The 25164-nt window shown below is 37.7% G+C and overlaps 1 protein-coding gene across 3 annotated transcripts in view; it reads left to right on the top strand.

The window, feature by feature from the left end:
• DENND1B (DENN domain containing 1B) overlaps positions 1 to 25164 on the top strand; it is a 245469-nt gene that overhangs the window by 126398 nt on the left and 93907 nt on the right. For 2 of the 3 annotated variants that reach the window (XM_048860501.2, XM_048860503.2), the window contains exons 8-10: positions 4239 to 4298; positions 6126 to 6179; positions 10297 to 10407. In XM_048860501.2, coding sequence (XP_048716458.2) covers positions 4239 to 4298; positions 6126 to 6179; positions 10297 to 10407 — 225 coding nt within the window. The remainder of the gene's footprint in view (positions 1 to 4238; positions 4299 to 6125; positions 6180 to 10296; positions 10408 to 25164) is intronic. The other variant, XM_048860502.2, reaches the window with a different exon arrangement.

Below are 25164 nucleotides of genomic sequence, written 5' to 3'. Positions count from 1 at the left end.
CAGTTAAAAATTTTCACCTTACTTCCAGTCTGAATTTGTTTAGCTTTGGCTTCCAGCAATTGGGTTGTGTTATATCTTTCTCTGCTAGATTGTATATCCCATTATTAAATATTTGTTCCTTATGTAAATACTTGTAGACTGTAATAAAATCACCACATAACCTTCTCTTTGTTAAGCTAACTAGATTGAGCTCCTTGAGTCTACCCCATAAGGCATGTTTTCTAATCCTTTAATCATTCTTAAAAAGAAAAGGAGTACTTGTGGCACCTTAGAGACTAACAAATTTATTTGAGCATAAGCTTTTGTGAGCTACAGCTCACTTAATCATTCTTGTGGCTCTTCTCTGAACCCTGTCCAATTTATCTACATCCTTCTTAAATTGTGGACACCAGAACTGGACACAGTGTTCCAGCAATAGTCACACCAGTGCCAAATACGGAGGTAAAATAACCTCTCTACTCCTACATGAGTTTCCCCTGTTTGTGCATCCAATGATTATATTACCCCTTTTGGCCACACTGGCAGCTCATGTTCAGCTGATTATTGACCATGCCCCTAATCTTTTTCAAAGTCATTGCTTCCCAGGGTAGAGTCCCCTGTCTTGTAAGTGTGGCCTACATTCTTAGGTCCTAGATGTATACATTTACATTTAGTGATATTAAAATGCATATTGTTTGCTTGCTTGCTGACAAAGTGATCCAGATTGCTCGATGGTATTGACCTATCCTCTTCTTTATTTACCACTCCCCCAAATTTTGTGTCATCTGCAAACTTTATCAGTGACGATTTTATGCATTCTTCCAGATTATTAATAAAAACATTAAAGAGCATAGGGTCAAGAACTGATCCTGTGGGTCCTAGAAACACCTCCATTTGATAATGATTTAGTCTTTTCAGTTACATTTGTGACCTATCAGTAGCCAGCTCTTAATCCATTTCATGTGTGCCATGTTAATTTTATATCTGTATAATTTTTTCATCAAAATGTCATGTGATACCAAGTCAAGCGCCTTACAGAAGTCTAAATATATTACATCAACCAAACTTGTAATATCATCCAAAAAAAATCAAGTTACTTTGACACTATCTTTTTTCCCATATAACCGTGTTGATTTGCATTAATTCCAGTACCAATTCATTCTGTATTAATTGAGACCCATATTGGCTGATCCATTATTTTGCCCAGGATTGATGTCATCCTGTTTACCCTTTTTAAAAATTGGCACAACATTAGCTTTCTTCTAGTCTTCTGGACCTTTCCCAGTGTTCCAAGATTTATTGAAAATAAACTAACGGTCCAGTGAGCTCCTGAGCCAGCTCTTTTAAAACTCTTGGATGGAAGGTATTTGGACCTGCTGATTTAGAAATGTCTAACTTTAGTGGCTGCTGTTTAACATTCTTCTGAGGTATTAGTGGAGTGGAAAGAGAGTTGTTGTATGATATGACTGCATAATCTGTTTTTTCCCAAGTACCAAAATAGAAATATGTATTGAATACTTAAGCCTTTTCTGTATTATTATTGATATTTCAACTATTTCCATCTACTAATGAACTGGTTCTGTTATTAGGATTCTTTTTCTTCCTGTTGTACTTAAAAAAGTTGTCCTTTACTCTATTGACCATAGATTTCACCCTGTTCCCTTTGCTTCCCTTATCAGTTTTCTACAGTTCCTATTTTATGATTTATATTCATCTTCTAAAAGGACATCCAGTCTTGATTTAGAGTCACTGAGAGATAGAGAATCTACCACTTAGTACTTGTGCCAATGGTTAATCAACCTTACTGTTGAAAATTTGTGCCAAATTTCTAATTTGAATTTGTCTGGCTTGAGCTTCCAGCTGTTGGTTCTTTTATATCTTTCTCTGATAGATTGAAGTCATTTAGTACCTAGTATTTCTGCCCATACTGTAATCAAGTTACCTCTCACTCTTCTTCCCGCCCCCGCCCCCCCCAACTAAACAGATTGAGCTCTTTGTCTTTCATTTTATCGAGCCCTCAAATAATTTTTGTGGCTCTCAAATGTTTCAACATCGTCAAAATATTTCAAATTATTTTAAAGAGAACAACCAAGTGGAATATATTTTAGAAAAGAAAACCAATATATCATTTAATACTACACCTTGGCACTTTTTGCAAGAGTATTGTAGTATTGTATTGCAAAAGTATTGCAATTTACATTCTTCCTATTTAATATTTCTACTTTAGTCACAATTGGATATAGCAAGCTTCTTCATTGCCTCTCTTACCTCTTGAGAATTGCTACTGTTCTCCTTTACAGTTGTTGCATTTCATCTTAGAGAGATTGCCGGTGTTAAAATATGTTCCATGATACTTTAAAGGGGTGGGGCTTTGTCTGGCCAGCAGCAAGAAAGGGATCATGGCTTCTCCTATGGGTTCCCCTCTCCTTTGGGTTAAGAGGATGGAGGGAAGAGGTGGGATTAGCTAAACTGTGGGCTGACTGGAAGGGAAGCTGTTCCTTTGGCCATCATCCCCTGCGTGTCTGGGGGAAGGAGAGAGTACAGTGCTAAACAATTTTTGCTTTGGAATCCATTTAGATGAAAGGTACTTATATAAATGCAGACCCAATGCCAAGTGTTGGGCTGCAAATAAAGACAGGAAGTGGTGTGGAACCAAATTTTAGGACCTGTAACAAATAAACATATGGACTAAATCAGTCAAACTGTGTGAGAAGTTCTTGCTGAACTTGATCTAGAGCCATGTGCCCTAGTAACTGGCACTGTTGCAGGACTCCAGAAACTGTTTTAGTCTGCAGCCTGGATTAAATTTTTATGTCTGTTTGTTATGTCCCTTTCTCCCATATTGTAAGTGGCAAGGTCTTAAACTGTGGATGCTAATAGATTTAAAGTTAAGTTATAGTCTGAAAAATGACTATAAAAATGGCACTATGGAATTCCCTGTTGACTGTCCTTGAGTGGGTCTAGATCAAATTTCTTGGTGCAGAAGTAAAAAGATGCTGACAGTTGGAAAAAACTCCACAAACTCATCCTGGGATGTGGAAGCCAAGCTGTGGTCTTTCCGTCTCGCACATCAGCACTAATTAAAAAAAAAAAAGATTCTTCAGATGGCACTTACCATATCAAAGCATTCTGTTGATATGTGAGCCATACTGGAATCCAGGTCACACACTCTCAGACTCTGTTTACAACGCCCTTCAGCCGTACTGCTGAGGTGTCAGCTGCAGAGCTCACTAAAACACGGCATGCAAACTGCTCCACATGGATGCTACTGGTGCAAACTAAAAAGTACCTAGTTTGTGTTAACATCCTGTTTTGGAAGCACTACGTTACTGTGAAGTAAACATCTTTTAGTTTGCACCGGCAGCATCTACACAAGGCAGCTAGCACGTCACGCTTCGTGAGCTCTGCAGTTCACACTGTTTGTCACTGTGGTGCCGTGTAGACAAGCCCTTTGATGTTTTGGCCCTGTGTAGCTAACAGGAATAAAAAGTAATAATGGTTCACTTTTGTCAGAAATGTTAGCCAGTTGTGGTCTGAATATACACGGGTAACAAATCTGATGAGTGAGTTACCCGTCTGACTATTACCACACTTCAAGTCTGTCCATTCCCCTGATTACATGTACATTGGAGTGTGTGAGTCATAAATCTGCACCTCTAGATAGAGCTTTATTGGGGGGGTGGTAGAAAGTTATGGACTCTTACTGATACCTATACTTCAACTGCACTGAGATGCTTTTATATCACAGTGTGACTGCTTTGATGCTAAGGAGGTGAAATCAGAACTGTCCAACCAAGGAAATTTGTTTCAATATATGGAACCCAGGCATGGGTGATGTCATCATTAATTGTTAAAAAACTAAAGTCTAACTCCTAGGTAGATATAGCACACAACATAATGAGATTTTCTACTCCATCAACCAACAAAAATACAAAAAACCCCAATCTTTAACTTTGCTTAATCACCCTGCAGATACATTTTATGCCCTGCCATTTTATTCATGGCTATTATGCATTCTCTGTTGATCTGTTATATTATTCTAGCTAATTATATTCAACAAATGAGTCTTGCATTGTTATGTAGAAGGTCAGAACCTGAAATTCTACTGATTAAGTCATTCAGCATTTTCATTCTTCTAAAAAGATTATCGCATATGAAATCTTTGCCCCAGTTCCATTTATAGTTAAAATGTTATGCATCAGATGTAATTTTTTGGTTTAAAAAACAAAATGTTCGATTTTTCTCTCATATTGCATAAGAATCAAGAGATGTTTTTTGCAAGTGAGCAAGTTCTGAAAAATCAGCCGTACCTAGTATCGGTGAGTTTAAAAGAACTGGCTACCTAAATCCTACCGATGAAAGAAATAATTACTTGCCAGATGATGTCTCTGTTGATTTCAGGATGTTCATATATGGTCTTTTGGAAAATGATTATTCTGTGGTTTTCTAGTCTTAAAAACCCAATCTTTATTAATATATTTCTGTTTATACTAACCTTATTTTAAAACTGCAGTATGTGTTTTACAAAAGCAAAACACAATTTAAAATGGAATAAATATCCTACATTTAATCTCACTGCCACTTTTTAAATAGTAGAAGCATGACAGTGGCCAGTACTGGTTAATTTCATACCTATTACAAGATCTTGTGTGTCTCCCTAAGAGACCTCATAATACGTTGCAGTACTTGGAGTATAAATTATTTCCACTGGAAATACAGTAAAACCTCAGAGTTACCAACACCTCAGGAATGGAGGTTGTTCATAACTCTGAACAAAACGGTATGGTGGTTCTTTCAAAGGTTTACAACTGAACATTGGCTCAATACAGCTTTGAAACTTTACTATGCTGAAGAAAAAATGCTGTTTTTAACCATCTTAATTTAAATGAAACAAGCACAGAAACCGTTTACTTACCTTGTCAAATCTATTTTTTTAAACTTTCCCTTTATTTTTTTTAGTAGTGTACATTTAACACTATACTGTACGGTATTTGCTTTTTTTTTTTTTTTTGTCTCTGCTGCCTGATTTTGTACTCCCGGTTCCAAATGAGGTGTGTGGTTGACTGGTCAGTACATAACTCTGGTGTCCATAACTCTGAGGTTCTACTGTAGCAAATCATGGCTCTGGTGTCTGGCAGTAGTGGGTGATGGCTTCCCATAGCACATCTCTGCTGTTCTGATCATTGAACTGATTATTTCTCTGTTAAAATTATGAACAGTTAGAAAATCATTGATTGTTTCACTTCTAAGTTACTACTGAATAATATTCTGTGGCCTTAAATACTGTGTGTGCGTGTGGCAGTGAGGGAGGAGAAAAGAATTCAATGTTTGGTATAAACAGAAAACAAAGGACTTTTTCATTGATCTGGGTGTATTCTTGGTCTTAGCAATTGGAAAAATAATTTTCTTTGTCTTTCATAAATATATTAATGCACATCTGTACCTTGGTTTATTTATTATGCACACGGCACAGTGTTCATGTAATGCATTGTTTTTTGTATAGCTAGTGTTTGGACTTTTTAGCTCGTGTGAAATAAACTAATTATTGTTAAGGGGAAAATGTTCTTTAAGTCCATCAATCTGGTGCAGTAAGATCTTCCTACATGCATGTAGTAAATAGCAATAATAAATTACATTAGCTATACTAAAATTTTTATATACTTTTATATACTTCATCATGTTCTAGTTAATCTTTTTAAAGTTTGACGAGAGATACATTTGATTTTTATATTGGTGGTTCAAATATCTATATCTAGGTATAGATATAAATCTATAGATCGATATAAACAGAGGCAGTTATTTTAAATTGTAGAGTACATGCTCACTAAGAAAATGGGATAAATAAAGTTTTTTCTCCTACAAGATTTAGGCTAGGACACTAATGATATGTTAAACTAATTGAACCAAATTCATTCCTTGTCTAAGTATTGAAGTCACTGGATTAATGTAAATTAGTGAATTACATCTGTTCTGAGTTTAATCTGGTCTGTATTTAAATCCTGACTCATGCTTAACCTTTAAATATATAAAGTTGTATAAGGTTGTTTTGGTCTGCTTTATTTTATCTCTCACACACACTCTCTCTCTCTCTTAGTCTCTTTCCGCACAAAATATTAATTTTGTTTTCCCTCCACCCCATTGATTAGCATTCGTACTTCATTACTCCTGATGTAACTGGATTGCCAACAATCCCAGAAAGTGTAAGTATGTTTGTTTGTTTTTAAATATCTAACCAGCAGTGTTAACCTTATTCGATGGGTGTGGCTGAATTCAATTAGTAATTATGGTCTATAGCTGGGCCTACAAAGTTAGAGCCATATACTGCTTTCCACAGCAGATCTCATACTGGTGTCAATCGGAGGTTTTTACAAAGAATGAGGGGAGAATACAGCCTTTGTCTAATTACAGAATCTTTAGTTAGTGAAAGAACTACTGCACTGAGCATCATCCAGTGATAAAAAATTATACAAGGTATTTTTATGACTACCATTTCTGTACATTGTTTGATCATTTGCACATTCAGTTACTCAATTTGTGTGTGCATTTATGGTAATTATGTATAGAAATCATGCCTGCCACTTATGCACCTGAGTTATTTGAATGTCTGGCCCCCCAGAATTGCATATTTAAGTTCCAGAATTAACATTCCATTGAGATGAATGGAAGCAATTTATTTTTCTGAGTGCTGTTGTTTCAAGCTACCTAAGACACACGGGTTCACATTTGGAAGGTCATCTTGACAGCTCTAATGGTTAAAAGATTTTTCTTAGTTTAAATGAAGGTTTGCATTATACAGAATTCAAATATGTGATGGAGGCCAGATAAATACATTAAGCAGGCTGCAAATGTAGTGTCTGTGATCTTCAAGTGTGTGCTTGACTACATGTTTAATAGCTAGCCATTGAAAGCGTAGCTTATTTAAATAGCCCACCTTCTTTAAATCTTGCATTTAAATGTGGGATCAAGGGCATTCATGCTATAGCTGGCCATTTGCTACAGTTTTGAAATTATGATATCTTCCCCTCCCGCCCAGAAAATTAAGTCTGCATGGTGGCATGAAGAAATTATGTGACGCACATAGCAGAATATTGATTAACTGAAGTATTTCAGATCTGTGCCTGTGGTTGATAGATGCTGTGGTTGTTGTGAAAGTGATGCTGTATACTTTTATACAGTTCACAGGAAGGAAAGGAAATGGAAGTAGAGGTGCCTGTCTCTACCATCTCTTTCCCACTGATTCCATTTGTAACTGTGTGTCCCATCCTTTCAGTCTGAGAAGAAGTAATAAGATGCTGTGATTTTACATGGGGAGTAAATAGATGGGGGCAAACAGTAGTAAATTAATAATAAACTGTAGTCCACTAATTCTTTGCTGTGAAGCTTAAAATATTGCAATGAACACTTACTTTTAAAATATAAATAAATCTGACATTTTTAGCAAAAATAAATAAATCTACATAGCAATGTAGAGTGCTTTACTGAAGTGAAGAGCTAGATGTACCTTTTGACTTTTCTGCAGCTTTAGCAACACAGAACCGCGATATAAATAAGATGCTATGCAGCTAGTCCTTCGTAATTTAGAATCAATCCAGTTATCATGGCACACATCTCTCAGATGGGATATTAACATGCTGTTCAAAGAGCCACGGTTCCTTTCTCCACACAACAATTTGGGTCCTAGCAGCCCCTACCTTCATCTCGTTCATCAGCTCTGAGCCCTGATGCCCCAGGGCCAGGGATTACTTTGTAGGCCTTCTCCTGGCATTTATGCAGTATGCCCCAATTTATGTGAAATTGGGCCCTACACAGTTGCATCCACATGCTTTGAAAATGTCAAGGCTTCACCTTGCAATTTTTACTCACTCTCCTTTCTCTACCCCATGCCCCAAAGTACAATCACAAGGGAGAAGGTGACCATTCTTACCCAAGCAAAATGTAAACAAATATTTATTTATTTAAGGTTTATTTGTAGTATTAGCCCAGTTCTGGTGAACAGGAATTTCCCCTCTCTCTTTCCAGCCCGGTGCAGTCTGGAAGTAATCTTGTTCCTGCTACCCCTTAGAGGAGGTGATTGTGTTTGGCATCTTTGTCATATGAAGGGAGGTAATGGCAGAGGGACTCAGCATCTTCTCTAAACGCCCCAGGATATTGAGGGCACAGGATCTGTGGGCCAACCAGTAGAGCTGAGAGTAACATTAATCATCATGCCCCTGCTCTTTTTGGCATTGTGAGAACCTGGCAGGGTAGCACACTCTGATGTCATAGCTAGACCAAGGGACAAATTCTACAGGTGTGGAATTGCAGGAAACCTGGAGTAGGGGGGAAGGTTTGACCATACAGTTGGTTGGTGGTGATGGAATATGAGATGGACTTCAGGAAGAAACTCTACCTGCACTCTGAGCCCCCTGGCTGGCCAGTGATAGCTGCTTTCCTGTTCAGTTTAGGACCTATGAAATTAAGACTCATCATCCCTGACCATGCAATCTGAGACTCCCCTTCTCCCCCCGTAATTAGTGAACCATGAGGTCAGACGCTGGGCCACACCATCCGTAGAGGCTGGAGAAACCTAACTGACAGCTGTGAGTCCCATTTGGGTTCCTTGTCCCCATCAACCATGGCGTACCCTAAACCGTGGGATTCAGCCCATTATGGAGTAAATGGTTACCCTGTATAGGTACTGCCAATGGGCAGCTGTCTAGTCAGATCCATTCTACCATTTCACATTAATAAAAATACTAGTAGCTGAAAGCACGTGCTGTTACAAAGGTGTAATACATAAAGTCATGCATATAAAAGCTGAAAATTTCTGAGAACGTCGACAGTGACAGACCACAAATCCCAGGTAGTGGTGGTGTGTGTGATTGTGTTGATTTTCATTTGGTGGGGGTGGGGTTGTGCTGGAGATTTGTGTTGTTTCGTGCAGCTGGCAGATCAGAAGTGTGTACTACAGTGAGGGGTTATATATATTTGTAGTTACTGTGTGCTGGTTCTGTTGTTGTGTGCGTTATTCTACAGAACAATGGCATCTGGGTCAAATAATCCACCATCTGTGTAGTCTCCTTCAGACAACCAAAGATATTGTTGTGTGCTTATTAGCTGTAGAGTAAGGCTAATGATTGGTTGAGTTACCACTGATATCACAATGGTCTAGGACAGAGGTTCTCAAACTTTTGTACTGGTGACCCCTTTCACATAGCAAGCCTCCGAGTGCAACCCTCCCCCCCTTATAAAGTAAAAACACTTCTTAATCTATTTAACAGTATTATAAATGTTGGAGGCAAAGCGGGGTTTGGGGTGGAGGTTGATAGCTCCCGACCCCCCATGTAATAACCTCATGACCGCCTGAGGTGTCCCAACACCCAGTTTGAGAACCCCTGGTCTAGGAATCTTGGCATAGTATACGTACATGCCTTACCAGCTGGATACCACATGGGAATAATTTGTCAAGTCAAAATGGCTGAGAACTTAAAAATTTGACAATAACAGACCAAGAATCCCAGTGATGAATGAACCTGGTGATATTCTGAACAAGAATTTGGTAGCTGTTTCCAGTGCTTCACACCGACTCAACAGACATTTTAGGCTTCAGAGTGACATATAGAGTGACATATCTGGAATCTTCTTATACGGATTAAACTTCTTGGTTTATGCATTAATGAGGAGGAATTTACTAACGAGACAAAGTGAGTGAGGTTATCTCTTTTACTGGGCCAACTTCTGTTGGTGAGAGAGACAAGCTTTCAAGCTTACAGAAATTGGTCTAATAAAAGATATTACCTCCCCCACCTTTTCTCTCTAATATCCTGGGACCAAGATGGCTACAACAACACTGCATACAACGAGGAATTTACTAGTTGAATTTATTAGGGTTGGTATTAAGTCTTTGTGAATGCTTTTGCATATATTTTACAAAGTAATGCATTTTAAAAAATTGTAATGTATAGTCACCTAGGGCCCATGATGCATTCATACTAAAAACCCAAAATATAAATAAAAATGAATAGCTGTTTTAAACAGAACTAGCACATATTATTCCAAAGTTTCCATGTTTCCAAATTTATTGAAAATACAAAGTTCCCCTCCACCTAGAAGGATAATTAAACATACAAAATGAAGAGATGATCTTAAAGTTAATTTTACTTTGTGTTTAAAATGGCAAGGAATTGTATGCATGCAGATATTTAATGAACAGACACGTTTCTCTGGCAGGATTGATTTTCATTTGTATTGTAAGAAATTTTATAAATAATGTAAAAATGTTCCAATCAATTACTGTTGTTAATATATGTTAACATTTTTATTTATTTATTTAAACAGAGAAATCTTACCGAATATTTTGTTGCTGTGGATGTGAACAACATGATGCAACTTTATGCCAGTATGTTGCATGAGAGACGAATCATTATTACCTCTAGCAAACTAAGCACTGTAAGTACTTCACACATCTCCTTTTAAGTAGAATATATTGAGCACTTCATAAAAAGACCTACAGATCTCTGCAGATTTAGATATGTTCCATGTGTACTTGTAAGACAATATCTACATACTTTTTTGATATATGGTTTTAATCTGGCTCTTGAAGTACCAAAGTCTGATTTATATAAGACCTACTCAGATACATTAAGTCAGGTTAATTATTTTTTCTTATCAGGAGATGAGAGTTCTTTAACTCTCCAGAGTTCATTTCTGTGCCTGCTCCCTATAAAGAATTCTTAAGGGCTATTATAAGATCTTTATTATTCACTTGTGGCTTATTCCATTGGAGCTACTTGAAGGAAATCAAGGGGCCATGATAATAGCTGCTATCCTAACCAGGTAATAGGTAGATTCATCTTTGTTGCAGAGTAGTGGTTTGGGGTATATACTGTAATAGCTCTGATTTGGAACAGCTCTTGTGGCTGATAATAATTTACAACTCAAAATAGCATTTTTATTACAGGTTTTAGGGTACTGCCCACATTGAACTGTTTTTCCTTATGTCAATGGGAAGATGAAAGAATGTCTATGTTTGGTTACAAAAACATATCTAAATATTCAGATATTCTTTTGTTTTAAACTTTGAGATTTTCTTATAGTTTGATGCAAGCTTGAGAGGTTAACTCAGGTTGCAAGTGACTATAATTTTACAAACCAATTTGTATCATAGTATATATTTGTCATTTAGTAGCTTTAATCTTTTGTTAAAACTCAATCACAGAAAATCCTTTTATTTCTTTTAAGTAGTGCTGTATAAAGCCTTTTGTCTGACACATTTTCCATAGTAGTAATTCAACATTACTAACTTTACTGAAGAGTAAACGAACAGTTTTGTTTGGGAGTAGGATTTAGATGCAATTTTAAAAACACAATTTGGAGCAACTTTTCAGAGGGATATAGATGTACTATTATGTTTCTAAAAACAAATTTCTATATTATGTAATATTTTTTGAGAACTCAGAGAATATATGGTATATAAAGAGTAATTTAAATTCCATTGAGCCAGAAATGTTGTGTGGGAAAAACCCTGTGTTGCCAAAGGATGCTAGTAAGTAGCAGCAGTTCCTACAATTAAAAAAGAAAAAGAAAACATCACAAGTCCCCAAATATACAATTTGTGTGGCTGCTGCATTGTGCAGAGTCCCACATGACTTTAGTGGGTCTTAATGCAAGCACATCAGTTCGCATGCCACAAGGTGCAGGAGCAGAGCCAAGCTAAATAACCCATAAATAGTTTGATCTTGAATGAGTGATGTGCAGCTTTTAGAAAGCAGTTGATGATGTAAGTACTGTAAGCTTGCAAAAAAAGATTCTTCTATTCAAATCCCAGTGCCTTTGACTTTTAAAAGCTAGATCTTCTCTGTTAAATTCAGATTAGGCTAGAATCACCTATTTCACTCATACAGTCCAATAGTTATTTCAGTTTATCTAAAATGCATCCATCAAGAGTAGTGCATGTACAAAACTTATCAATAAAAGATAAGCAATAAACAGTTTAAACTGATGTTCAAATGCAGAAGTCCTCCCAGCCTCCCCTACCCCAAACCAACATTTCACATCATCAGCTTCCCATCACTTCACGCATCCTTCCTCCCTGAAAAAGCCTAGGAGAATAGACGAGCATCACACCATGAACAACAAATTTGGACTTTGTCAAACCGTGAGGGAAGAGAATTCTAAAGTGATGGCTCCTTCACAGAAAACATCTTGATCCTCACCTTCTAGGCTGGCCAAACTCTGACCTATATTCTGAAGTCCAGAGGGGTTGGGCAATAGGTAGCATTAAGCCATCTTTGCAACTCACCAATCCAGCTGCATGCTTTGTCCCTGATAAGAGATATAATAGCCATAAGGGTCCAGTAAATAGCCCCAGTGCTGCTGTAGGAGAAGAGATGTGTAGGATGTGTGGTGTTCCTTATGCCCCTATAAGAATCCTGTATTAGTCAGTTAAGCCAGGTTTAAGTCTGCTTTGTCCTGGAAAGCTTAATGGGATGTATAATCGGACCTGTTTTTGCCTCTAGCTCCCTCCCGTTTAAGACCAGGGCTGTTAGCCTTAGTATCTCAGTTGATCTCAACGGCATAGTAAGACACTGTGACCAAGGAACCTCTTAGTGCCAACTGGCAAGGGGCACGTAGGAGCTACAGGAATCTCCTGAGTCTGATATGAACATTCTAGTTCACCAAAGAATGTCATGTGAGGTCTCAAATAAAAGCCAGTGTCACGTGCATCATCAGTATCATTGTGAAATGCATGTGCAAATGTTGTGCAAGAAATGTATGTGTGTATATATACAGAAAATATGTTCTTAATGTCTGTGTCTAGGAACTGGTCAGCAGCAGAGGTGAGAAACAGATTCTCTGTCAGACAACAGATGTATTTCCATCTATCTTTTTACATGTAAATTGAGTATGGTCTTGTTCACAGTGGGTCTCCTATCACCAGTCTGAACTGAATGCAAATGAAGGATTGTGAGCACTTCAGAAAGAAACTAACTGAGGTAGAGGGGGAGAGAACCTTATCTTGAGGTGCTCTTCAGAGGTTTGCTGTATTATATTTGGGGGGCAAAGAAAACACCCCTGTCGTCCTTCACTGAGAAACTAAATGTGCAATGAGTTTGCTTCATGACAAAGGGGTCTCAGCCAGAATTGGTTGAAAACACTGTAGGGAACTTTGGGTGAAATAAACTTCTTTAGACAGTAGGTTAACCTGTTACTTTGAATTTAGTTTCTAGAAAATGAATCATGATTTTGTTTTATATGTAATCATTTGTTTCTAATATTTTTACTCTCTATCACTTGGATCTCCGTTTTCTTATAATAAACTTATTCTTGTTTTCATTATAAATGTATTTAAGTGCTATGGTACTAAGTGATGATTCTGAGTTGAAACTTGCATGCTGGTGTACTATTCCTTGGGGAACTGCAGGCCTGATAATTTTGTGAGTGTTTAGTGGATGAACCCTCAGGGATTGGTGTATGCCCGTTTCTACCTGTACAGGGAGAACAAGGCCTGTGGGGGTCTGGAAGGGCTGGGCAGCTGTATTCTGAACTATCTGAAGTTTCTGATCAGTTTTAAGATGCAGCCCCATAAAAATTGCATTGCAATAATCCACTAGTGAAGTGACATAGATACTATGGTGGAATCTTCACCAGAAAGAAAATGAAGTGATGCTGTAGCTCACGAAAGCTCATGCTCAAATAAATTGGTTAGTCTCTAAGGTGCCACAAGTACTCCTTTTCTTTTTGCAAATACAGACTAACACGGCTGTTACTCTGAAACCTGTCAGAAAGAAAATGTTGCAATCTCTCGACCAACTATAGGTGAAAAGATATTCATGTCCAGATAGTAATTGAGACCATCCCAAAACAGCTTAAGATACAATAAAATCCACAAGGTGTCAACCCGAATAACAGATCGCAGACAAATTCCCATGAATGATGGAGCTGATATCACTTCCTCAGTTTCTTCTGGTTATTTTTCCCAACCTACCAACAATATCAGAGTCTTAACTGGATTAAATTTTAGTCAGCTAGCCCATTTCCAAGGCATAGTACTGGCAAAGACAATGTTCCCTCTAAATTTTCTTTGTATTGAGTGGGCTATAAACTCCATTGAGTGTTACATTTTTGTCTTTGGGCAAGCTTACAATTTATTATTAAGGACAAAAAAAAAAAAAGAGAGAGAGAGAGAAATCCCTCACAGAACAATGTGAGAGTATATAAAATGGATTGCAACTGCTTTTTAGAAAGATTACATTCTAGTGTATAAGTGAGTATTTCAGGACTGTTTAAAGTATGGATTATGTAAATATGTAGTTAAGGACTTGAAAAAATGTGTACTACGATAGGGTATCATGTATATGTGTGTCCAGGAAGTTTTAAAGACATGTATTATTGTGGAGTAGTGTGCCAATAGTTGGACAGTCAGTTGGAATGCTTGAGACCTTCTTTCACATCTAGTAGCAATGACACCCATGATTAAGTTATGAGCTGTTGCTAATAATAATTTTGTTCAGGATTCTTAAATTTAATCATTAAACTCAGGATCATAGATGAAACTAAAAATACCACATTTGGCATTTGTTGGTACTCTGGATAACTGTACTCACAAACAAAATTGATTTTTGCCATCTTCAAGCAGTAATTAATAATAATACAAGAAAGGAAAACAGTCTCATAACTGATATTTGAAAATTGGCTACTGTAATTGTTACCTAAGATATTTTAGGAACGTCTGTGTCACGTTCAGGAGCCTCAGCCCTCGAGAGAGCCATCTTACCATCTCCTCCTAGGAGCCCCTATCTCCCCCAACCCAACTCCTTATCCCTCCCTGTTGCGCTGAGAAGTGGGTGCTGAGATGCCCTGTCCTGTCAAGGGGGGGGGGGTAAGCCCATCTGCTACCTACATCCTATTTCTGCAAGTGCTGCTCATTGGGGGTAACTTTTTTTTCTTGCTGTCCCTCGCTGTCCTGGGATTTTCCCCTCTGCCACTCTCAGGCAGCACATCTCCCTCTTTCTTAACCGTGGCTCCTACCCTGTCCCTGATTTTACCTATCTGCCTCTCTCTTTTCTCTGCTTGCACCTGTTTGACTCCCCTGCACATACAATCTGACTTCCCTACATAAATTCAGGCCATCCCTCCCTTCCAATTTGCTCTCTCTGCACTCTGGTATCCCCCATTAATATCAGGGAGCCAATTTTAGTTCTGAGTGAGGGAAGAGTCAGCAGTGGCTTCAGCAGATGTTACTGAGCATGCTCAGATTGCCCAACCAGGATCAATAACAGCAAAGTAGCAAATCATGGCAGGGAGCAGTTTGTGCCACTACACCACCTGTGCTTCCAGCAATGTGATGTATGGTGGATACAGAACAGTTGCTTGGCTGTGCATATGTGCAGTTTCCAGGGAATGTTGGGCAAAGGACTTGGTAAATTGGTCAACTGCACTAGTGAGGTCTGATAAAATAGAGATGTAGAGTTGAGGGTCACTGACATAAGACTTCAGTACACATTGCCTCCCCATCTCCCATAACAGCCTCTCGTACAAATTGAACAGGACTGCTGGTAGAATTACTTACTGCTGTACTTTACTGTTTTTTTTATATATATATAATCACTCTTCTAAATTATTCTATCAAAACTATTTTCAATAGTTAAGAATGATTAAATTTGCTTTTTGGTATGATTAATACATTGCTTCATTAAAATGATTGACTGCTGGATTTAAATATGCACGTGTCTTAATAAAAATATTCCAAATAAACAAACAGTCTCTATTTGAGTGATGTGTATGCTAGATTTAGTTCTCTTGGCTATTGCATGTATAAAATAGTATTTTGTTGACTGTGCTGAAAAGGTATCCCTTTGATATTTCTAAATTAAAGTTTGATTCTTAAGCAGATTTATCTTTCAAAGGTAGTGATATCAGATGCATTTTATTGTTAAGGGAGTTGTCCCTTATTTTGGGGGTTAACTTAATACCAAGTGTTTATGACAGTTCATGAAGACTGGGTTGTGATGTCACTTTCGAGTTATCAGCTCTGTTTCGGTTCACTATCTCAGGGCAGTAAGGACGGATAACAAAAGGCATAATTCAAGGCTTCGCTCAATCTCTCCTTACCCTTCTTTTGTGGGGGATGCAAAATTACTTGAATATATCTGTAAAAAAATTCTTTTAAGTCTCGGACTTCTCTGCTATAAATTTGATGTGTTTGTTGTATTCAAGATAAAGGACTGGCCCTGACATGAAAGCAAGAGAAAAATACGATATTGCCTTTATAAAGAAGGTTTACTTTGAGGGAGGGAGTATACAGAAGAGAAGGTTGAATCATTAAGTTATCAATTAGCCTTTTTAATTGGTGATTGTACCATTTGCATTTTTAATCTAATTTGTTCAATAGGTTTAATGCAGTGAGATGCTTGCATTTCATTCCCAACCAAGCAGGCTTCTGTTTTGTATGCATCTTTTCATAATTGCAACTCTGTTTAATCTTTTGCATGTTTCTATAAACTGATTTGCAAGGGTTATTCCTCTATTTTTAAAAACTCCCTCTGCTTGAATTTTAATAGCAATCTGCATGGTGAGCACAAAAAGGTGTAGGTGGAAACTTCCCTGTACTCAGTTCTATTATAGCTTCATGGTCATTATTTGCCCTAGCTGTTGACTCTTTTACTGGTACAGCTTTCCAGCTCCCTTTAATAATATGGTTGTTATCAACCTTGCAGCTTGCTTGGGGTTTAGTATTAGAGTGGGCTAGATTCACCTAGCCTGAGGATCATGTTCTGTAAGATCTGTTTGTAGCAAAAACTACAATTTGTAGCTTTTGAACAGGTATCTATAAAAGAAAAGCAAATTACGCTTTGGAATGAGTGAACGAAACAATGCGTGGGATATATTCAGAGGTGATTTTTGTTGTTTCACTTTTACTGAATAAGGAGGACTGGTTTAAGATGTCATGTTAAAATATTGAGTATTTTTGTATATTAGTATTTTAGCATCCACTGTTATATTTGTATGAATTGTTTTATTAATTAAATGGGGATATAATAGTTTTAATGCAGTTTATTTTTTATTCAATCTTTGCATAAATTATTAAGCTAGAGTGGAAAGCTTTTCTAGTAAGGCTGAGCGAGAACATTGATTTTATGCATGCTGTAGGCAGGCCCTAGATGTTTAGGCCCCAAGTGAACCTGCTGTGGTAGTCTACCAGAACATCATACCATAGTCTCATGTATTCAAAGCAAAGGAATAAATCATGATTTTACAACAGTGCATCAGTTGACTTATTGCTGTTTTGTGACCGGAGGTAGGAAAGATTGCTGTTTAAAGCCATGTCATCGGTTCTCAAGTCAGTCAAGCATGAAGGCCTGTCATATGCCTCTATAATTGTACCTCACCAGACTTTCTCTAACTAGTCAGCTGGGGCTGTGCATTTTGTCTCAAACACCCGGCTGGCCAGCGTCTGACAGGAGCTTTCTCATCATGCTGTCAGTAATATGTTAACTAGAGTGTATCTTTTGTGGCCTATGTGGCAGGTGGAAAGGAAGCTTCACTTTAAAGCAGATGTCTAAATGTTATCTCCATTTTGACCAATATTTGTTTTAGCTAATACCAGCCTGATCAGTCTGTAAGCGCTGTAGTTAAAGTTTTGACTTCACTGTCTGTGAGCCCTTTCTGGAGAAGCTCACATATAAAGGAATGCACTAGGAATTCTTTCATTATGTTAACAATAGATGCAACTGTTTTTTGTAGGTATTTGACTGTGGGCTTTTCCTTGCTTTTATGCAAAGAGAGCAGCCCCACTCAGTTACTGAATACAGTATAGTTAGTTGGATTGAATGGGGTCTTTAGAATCTTGTTGAGTCCATATGGATTACTGTTACCCATTAAATTCTATTCAGTTCCCTTGCCTTGACAGTCATGGTATCTATAGTCAACCAGGGACTAGGAAGACAAGACGACAAGACTCCTTTAAGGAGTAAACTGAAGGAGCCAAAACAGTACCTGGGGGTCAGTTTCAGTTGTGCCCATATGCTGGGGGAAGGCATTGGCATAGGAATTGCTATGATGGCTCTGTGCCTGCAGAGTGATCCCCCTGCACTGGGGTGATCCTCCCATGGCTAGTTATACCAGCTCTTTAAGCAGATTCTGCTGGTGACGCAGTGCAATATGGCTGCTCTTCATCTGAGAAACTGATTGTAAACTTTATAGCAGCAATCATGTTGAGTAGAGTTGTCCTGATAATTCTATGCAAAATACAGATTTAGGATGAAACTCTGCTCTCAGATATATGCACAAAATTCCAATAAGGTCAGTAGGGTGTGTGTGGACATAGCTGAGGGCTGAATTTAGCTCTGGAAAGTAGGAAAGTGATATTAATTTGTTATCCCATTCATAAAGCATTGCAAAGATTTAACTGATATTAAGCGAATGCCCAGAAATCTCATTAAAACACACACACACCCCATTATTACCAATGTTGGTGCCTGCAAAAAATGATGAACAACAGCATTACAAAAACAAATGTCATTTTACAGGTGGGGAACTGACACACACAGAGGCTAAGTGACTTGCCTAAGGTGACGCCAAAAGACCTGGGCAAAGGAGGGAATTGAACCTATGATACAATAGGAAGATGAATGACACTAGAGATGAATTGGGGAAAAGCAGTGAAGCCTGTGATCAGGAATTATGCTGTTGACAATTCTGGTTTTATCTGACTAGGTTGAAGTTGCATAACAGTATTGTAGTTTTTCTCCCATTACCTGCCATCTGTATAGAAACATAAATAATAGTACTATTGTGCCTAAAAATAAGAGCTCGTTTTTGTTTCAAGAAAAGGTCATGATTCAAAGGTGGATCAGCAAATTACCTTTTTTAAAAAAAACCACCATCTGCAGTTTAACACTAAGACAAAAAGAAAAAATTCCTCGTCTGACTGGGACTCCTCCTCACTTTCCATGTCCAGTAATCCCTGGCAATTCGGTAAGGACTGCCAAACAAGAGCACCAGTAAGTGCCAGATATAATGGCGGTTTTTGTGGACCTGGGCTGAAGGTCAGTGAAAAAACAACTCCTCTTCAGATGCTGAGTCACTATTTAGCTGGGCCATATTTGGACTGGTGACCTAAAAGTGGAATGCCCCAGATTCCATTATGAATTGCCAGAGCAATCAGGTCCCTTGAAAAAACTATTACTCAGTTGATCAGTGGCTGCGTAAAAGTAGGAGATTTGATCAGTGCCTGAACTGAACTGGTATATCACACTAGCACTTTTTGCCCGCATACCATACCAGCAGTATTTAGCTATCTGCTTTTTCCTACTTAGCACAGCTCCTCACCCATCCCATCACTTCTCTTCCTCATATTCACTATTGAAGAGATGAATTACAACATAGCCAATGATGCTCTCTGGTCTTGCTTGCAGTAAATAAGTCACTTGTCAACTATTCACAATGATCGTTGTTCCCTGCTGCTCCTTAATTAGTGGACAGCAGGAGAGCATGCCATGGAGTTCCTCTACTTTTTGAGGGAGGATACAAAAATTATTCTTGGGAATTCCCCCTTCAGAGGGGAGAAACATATGCAGACCCCCCTTGTTTTACGGTAGAGCCACTCCTTTTGCATAGAGAGGGGAAGTAGTGCAGGGGGAGGGGGAGAAAGGAAGAGGGAGAGACAGGATTATCGGTGAGACAGAAGGTAGTAAGAGGCGGGAAATGGGTGAGGAAACCTGTGTGTGGGAGAAAGAGAGGTTAGGGGACACGGGAAAAATTAGGGAGCGATTTAGAAAGTAGGGTATAAGTGAGCAAGAGGGGAAGGAAGGATAGCACATGGAAGTGGAAAGAGTACAGGGAGACTGAAAGTGAACATTAGAAAAGACAAAAAAGTGAGAAGAAAGAAGTGGTAAGCGGAGTTATCTTTTTCAAGATTAAAGCAGCACCAGAATGGAGAGACATTCTTTATTTAGTCTAACACTTAAGGGGACACTCAGTTTGAACTTGAACTTGTGTTAAACTTGACTAATATTTTTCAAAACACTCTTTTCTAGAGCACCCTTTAAAATATGTTCTAGCTTGTTTTGGAGGAAAAACATTTTAAAAAATTTACAAAGAGCTGGTCTCTGCTACCCCTTATGCCTCCACCTCCACTTATGCCTAGAAAGGTGTTTTGTGCAGGCAAATAAGCTCATTTTTCTCCTTCCACCTGCTCCTTTCTGGGCACTCACCTGCACACTGCCTCTTCAATTTCATTTTCTGCTCTGCTGCTATTACTGGGAAACATCCCTTTCTTGAGCTCATAAGGCTCGGCAAGAATTGTGTGAGCTCTTCTCCCTTCCAAGGTAGTATACAAGGGTGATATCACCATGCTGCATCATGAGAGAAATAGCAACTGCCCATCAGCAACACAATGAAATGACTGTAAACAAAATGCTGTCAAATGCACAGAATAAACATATTGAAAATACAGATAAAAAGAGGACAAAATTTGAAAAACAGGAGGTTGTTTTTAAAATATGCCTACGAGTTTAAACTTAATGTTTTCATGTAATTTATTCAAAGTCCAACATTTCATTTTATTTCCTTGGTTGAAAAGGTGAATTTAAATAGAGGGGTCTGATCATCGTCCTTGAGGTGGGATTGGGAGGGAGACAAACCATTAGGCCTATGAGACTTTGAGAAAGAGTATGCCAGTGCTCATTTCCAGACATGACATTCAAAGCCACTGACAACATTAGAAAATGTTTTGGGGAATTAATTTTTAATGCTGTAGCTCATATGGTAGATTTTTTTAAAGGTGATTGCATGGCACCACAGGTTCATTTTACTTGCACATTTTGTCTAATTTGAGTCACTGTGTTTGGCTTGCAGATAACATTCTGCTAGTAAATTTTCATAAATTCTTATTTTTCATATTGTCATGATTGTAAATCTTGTCATTTGTATTCTCTCAGTTTTGGTTTCACTGGAGGTTGCGGAAAGTGCTTTGAACAAAGTAATTTATCCTGATAGAATGTTAACTGTCAGATAAGAAAAATGGTTTGTGTGATATATGGAGTTATTGTTTTCAGATCATTCACTTGAATTAGATGAATCTGCATATAGCTATCAAATAAATATATTGTAGAAATCAGTTAACAAAAAGCTTTCAACTCAAAATAGCATTGTTTCAAACAGATAGCAGTGTTTCTGCAGAAATTAAAAAAATGTAACTTTAAATATTGTAGAAAATTGCTTTTCTTGTTGACATAGACTCCAGACTACAAAAAGGTATAAACTTAAGTCAGTCTCTATTGCTACTTTTAAATAAATTAGTTTACTAGAGAGGTGTAATTCCAAAAGGCAAATCCTTCTGGCTTGTCAAAAGGTTTAGCGTGTAAACTTGCATTGTTGTGCATTAAATATTGTTAACTAGTGCTCAGATGCCATGGTGCTGGGTATTGTTGTAAGAACCTAAATAGAAATAATATAAAATCAAAATAGAGGTTCAAATGTAAAGATTTCCCGAGGATACTTTACTGACTGACAGTTCTCAGCTAGTCAATGTTTTTTAGAGATAAATCTGACATGTTTGAGCATGTACTACTGCTGAGAGAGCATACAGTATTAAATGTGTGTCCCCTGTGTGCAAAGTCAGATGATTAGGTTACAGTTTTCCCACAGTTCCTGACAGAGCATTGACTTTAGTGTGTACAGGTCATACAAACTTCTGAAAGTGTAGTCAAGTTTTGTTTGTTGGTTTGTTTTAAGGATATGTTCCTTTATGCCATATAAAGACTCATGCATTTCACAGTCTGGAATTGACAAATGACCTTTTAAAACATATTATTGTATTGAATCTTTCCAAAAAGGTAACACACAAGCAGAACTGGAAACATTTTTTAAATTATATACTTCTCTTGCAGCCATAATCACCTTCTTAATAATAATAATAATATCTAGCTTTTATATAGTTCTTTTTGTCTGTAGGTATTAAAACACTTTACAAAGGAGTTAACTATAATCATCCTCATTTTACAAATGGGGAAACCGAGGCACAAAGGTGCAGTGACTTGCCCAGCACCAGAAATAGAACCCAGGTCTCCTGAGTCTGTCCACTACTTTTTCCACTGGGTTCCAACGCCTCCTATATAGTATGTGGATATTCAATAAATATAAACATTTTGGACTAGGAAATGAGTTTAGGAACTCTTTAAATTGATTTCGAACATGATTCTGACATGATTTGGTTGCCAATTATAAACATGATTTTAAAACATGATTCTAATACAGTTTAATACCATTCTTTCTGGCTTGACAAACCATATAAGAAAATAGTTTAACTGGAGACTTGTTTAAGCTGGTTTTAAACACAGTTCCAAATTCAGTTCCATGCCCAGTTATAATGGAATCTTAGAAGACAAGAAGATATATAGAACCCCAGACCCTCAATAACATACTTGTTGTCCACCATGAGCTTTAAATATTAAGATCAAAATCTGAAACATAATCTGTACCCAAGCAGGCGACCAGTACAGAGTATAACCGCGAGCAGGCAGAATCCTCTCTGTTGACACCATAGACAGTTGTTTGCCCTAGCTGCAGGCAGTTGACCAGTTATTTTGAAAGCTCATAGTAAAGGTTCATTGATAGGGTTGAACATTAGAGTACCAAAGGCACATATCAGAATTGTCAAGTCCTCATGTGTGTGTGAGAGAAAGAAAGCTATAGTCTTTTGATGTTCTTAGGGAAAGAATAAACTTGCCTTGACCACATCTGACCTAGCACCACCTAGCAATAGTCGCTCTTCAAGGGTGCCTCAGTTTTTGAACATTGTCAGGCTTCTGAAGAGACTACTTATCTGAAATAGGAAGATGTAAGGAAACTCTGACTTGCCTCACGTTTCTTGCCCAACTTGCTCAGCATAATTTCAATCTTGTTGGGATTCAGTCTCTGCTAATTTAGTGCCATATTGTCATTAATTTCACTAAGGAAATTTCTTAAACAATGAAATCCCCTAAGTGTCTGGAGAAAGTAGCATATGTAGCTTGGTATTATCCGTAAGCACCTACTTCCTACACACTTTTCAAAGAGGTAGCAGATAGAATTAAAGAGCACTAGAGTTATTATACATCTCATGGGAACACAACACAAGATTTCAGGGGTGCTGGAACAATTTTTATAGTGGGGGTGCTGTGAGCCATTGAACCAAACTGTAAATCCCATATATAATGGAAACCACTTCAAGTCAGGGGGTGCTACAGCACCCCATGGACCTTTAGTTCCAGCACCTACGATTGATGTTGATGATACTGACTAGAATCCTTTGTCAGGTAGCACCGGAAACAGATGTAAACATTCCCAGTCATACTTGAAAATGCAATAGAATCTATTGACAGTATCAAATGATTCTGACAGTCATAATAATACCAACAAAGGCAGGCCTTTTCTTTCATGTTATTTGTGACTGACAAAGGCTATCTCAGCACCATATTTCAGCTCCCTGCCTGAAAACAGACAAAAAGTTATCAAACATTTCTGTCTAGATGCTTTTATAGCTGTTTTGCCACCACTTTCAAGACCTAGAAAATCAAATACTGGTATAGAAATACCAAACAGTCAGGTCTAGCAAAGTTCATGCAACAGACTTTCTCCATCTTCTTTAAAACCATAGAATTATGTGCCAATCAAAACATCTCATGTTACAAAAGGAATTTTGCCAGACAAGAATGTAAGCCACAAGTTTTTGCAGGGGAATGGAATACCAGTTTCAACATATTGCATTGGACTGTTCTGACTCTGAAACTAAGTAATCCCTATTAAACGTGTTGGATTGTTTCAACATGTTTAATAGGGAAGTTCTGCATGCATCATTTTCATATCTTTAGAAATAATTATGCAGAAATTGATCAGATTTTGCAGTTGATGTAATCTCCAGTAGCAACTGACAGGATGGGTAGGACTGGCCACAACCTTGAAGACAACTCCAAGACAATTTACTAAAGATGCTTTCTGCCCTGAAAAATATCTAAACCACACTCTCTTTCGTAATTCTTAATCATCCCGGTTGAAATGGATTTCAGTCTGGATGCAGTCTCCATTTAAATGTACTCTTCTCCTCAGATAGCAAAAACAGTCCTGCATTCTGCCAGGGACTCACATAAACCGCACTGTTCACAACTTGTTTCAACCACAATCATTGTTTCCTATACCACTTTTCTCTGCATCAGCACCATGGGACTCAGACTCTGCTTTCTGCCCCATGTCTTCATTACTCAGTTCCCCACAGCATGCTAAATACTGCACTCTGGTGGTCATATATTACCATTCTTTGCAGTCCTGTGAACAACAACTCTTCGATACCCAATTAATTGCTCCCTTAGCAGTCACCACCGGAACCTAGAGTCAGGTCATCCACTCCCCTCTAAGACTTTCAGCGGTTTCTCCTGTATCCCACTGAATGCAATGGTGGACTTATAAACTGCTGAGCTCATAAGAGGTCAAATGGTCAAGTATAGAATGTCCCTTAAATATTTTTCAATTTTTCCTTAAATATCTGGTTATTTAAAGGTAAAGATAGTTTTATCCCAGTATCTACAGAATTCCCTATATTTTCCTGTACCTAGTGGGAGGAATACTACGAATATTGAAATGCAGTTATTTAGATGGATGATGAATTTGGGATATAACATTACGGTTTGTAACTTTTTAAAAAAAGTAAAATCACAAGGTAAACCAAAAGCAAAATAAAGTACCAAGATAAAAGTGCAAAATCCTTTCATACACAAAGGCCACAGTTATCACTTTACAAATGTTGTAATGTAGAGTTGACACAGTATTCAGAGTCATTCAGCTGATAAGCATCTTTGTTCCATATTTGCTTAAATTACCAAATTTCATTAGAAGTTAGAATGCACACTAAATTTTTATATACCTCCCAATGGTATGTTTATAAATCCACTTAGTCTTGTTTAAAGAACAGATAGAAATGTTAAAACAGTACACTTTTGGTGTATTAAGTACAAAATGTAAGGAGAAATATAATGAACTTTGTTAAATGAATAAACCAGTTAAGTCCATACTTTCACTGCTAGAAAAGATTAAAATTGTCATGTTATGCATTAATTTAACATTTTAATCTTCTGAATGTCAGCCCAAAACATGGATCACAAAGTAGTAAAGACCAATTATAAAACTTTAAATATCTTGTGCAATGTAATTATTCATTTCCTAGATTGT

The sequence above is a fragment of the Caretta caretta genome, chromosome 8 (genome assembly GCF_965140235.1).
Source record: "Caretta caretta isolate rCarCar2 chromosome 8, rCarCar1.hap1, whole genome shotgun sequence".
NCBI lineage: Eukaryota > Metazoa > Chordata > Testudines > Cheloniidae > Caretta > Caretta caretta.
Note: the sequence above shows the minus strand (reverse complement) of the source record. Positions and strands in the feature narration are given on the sequence as shown.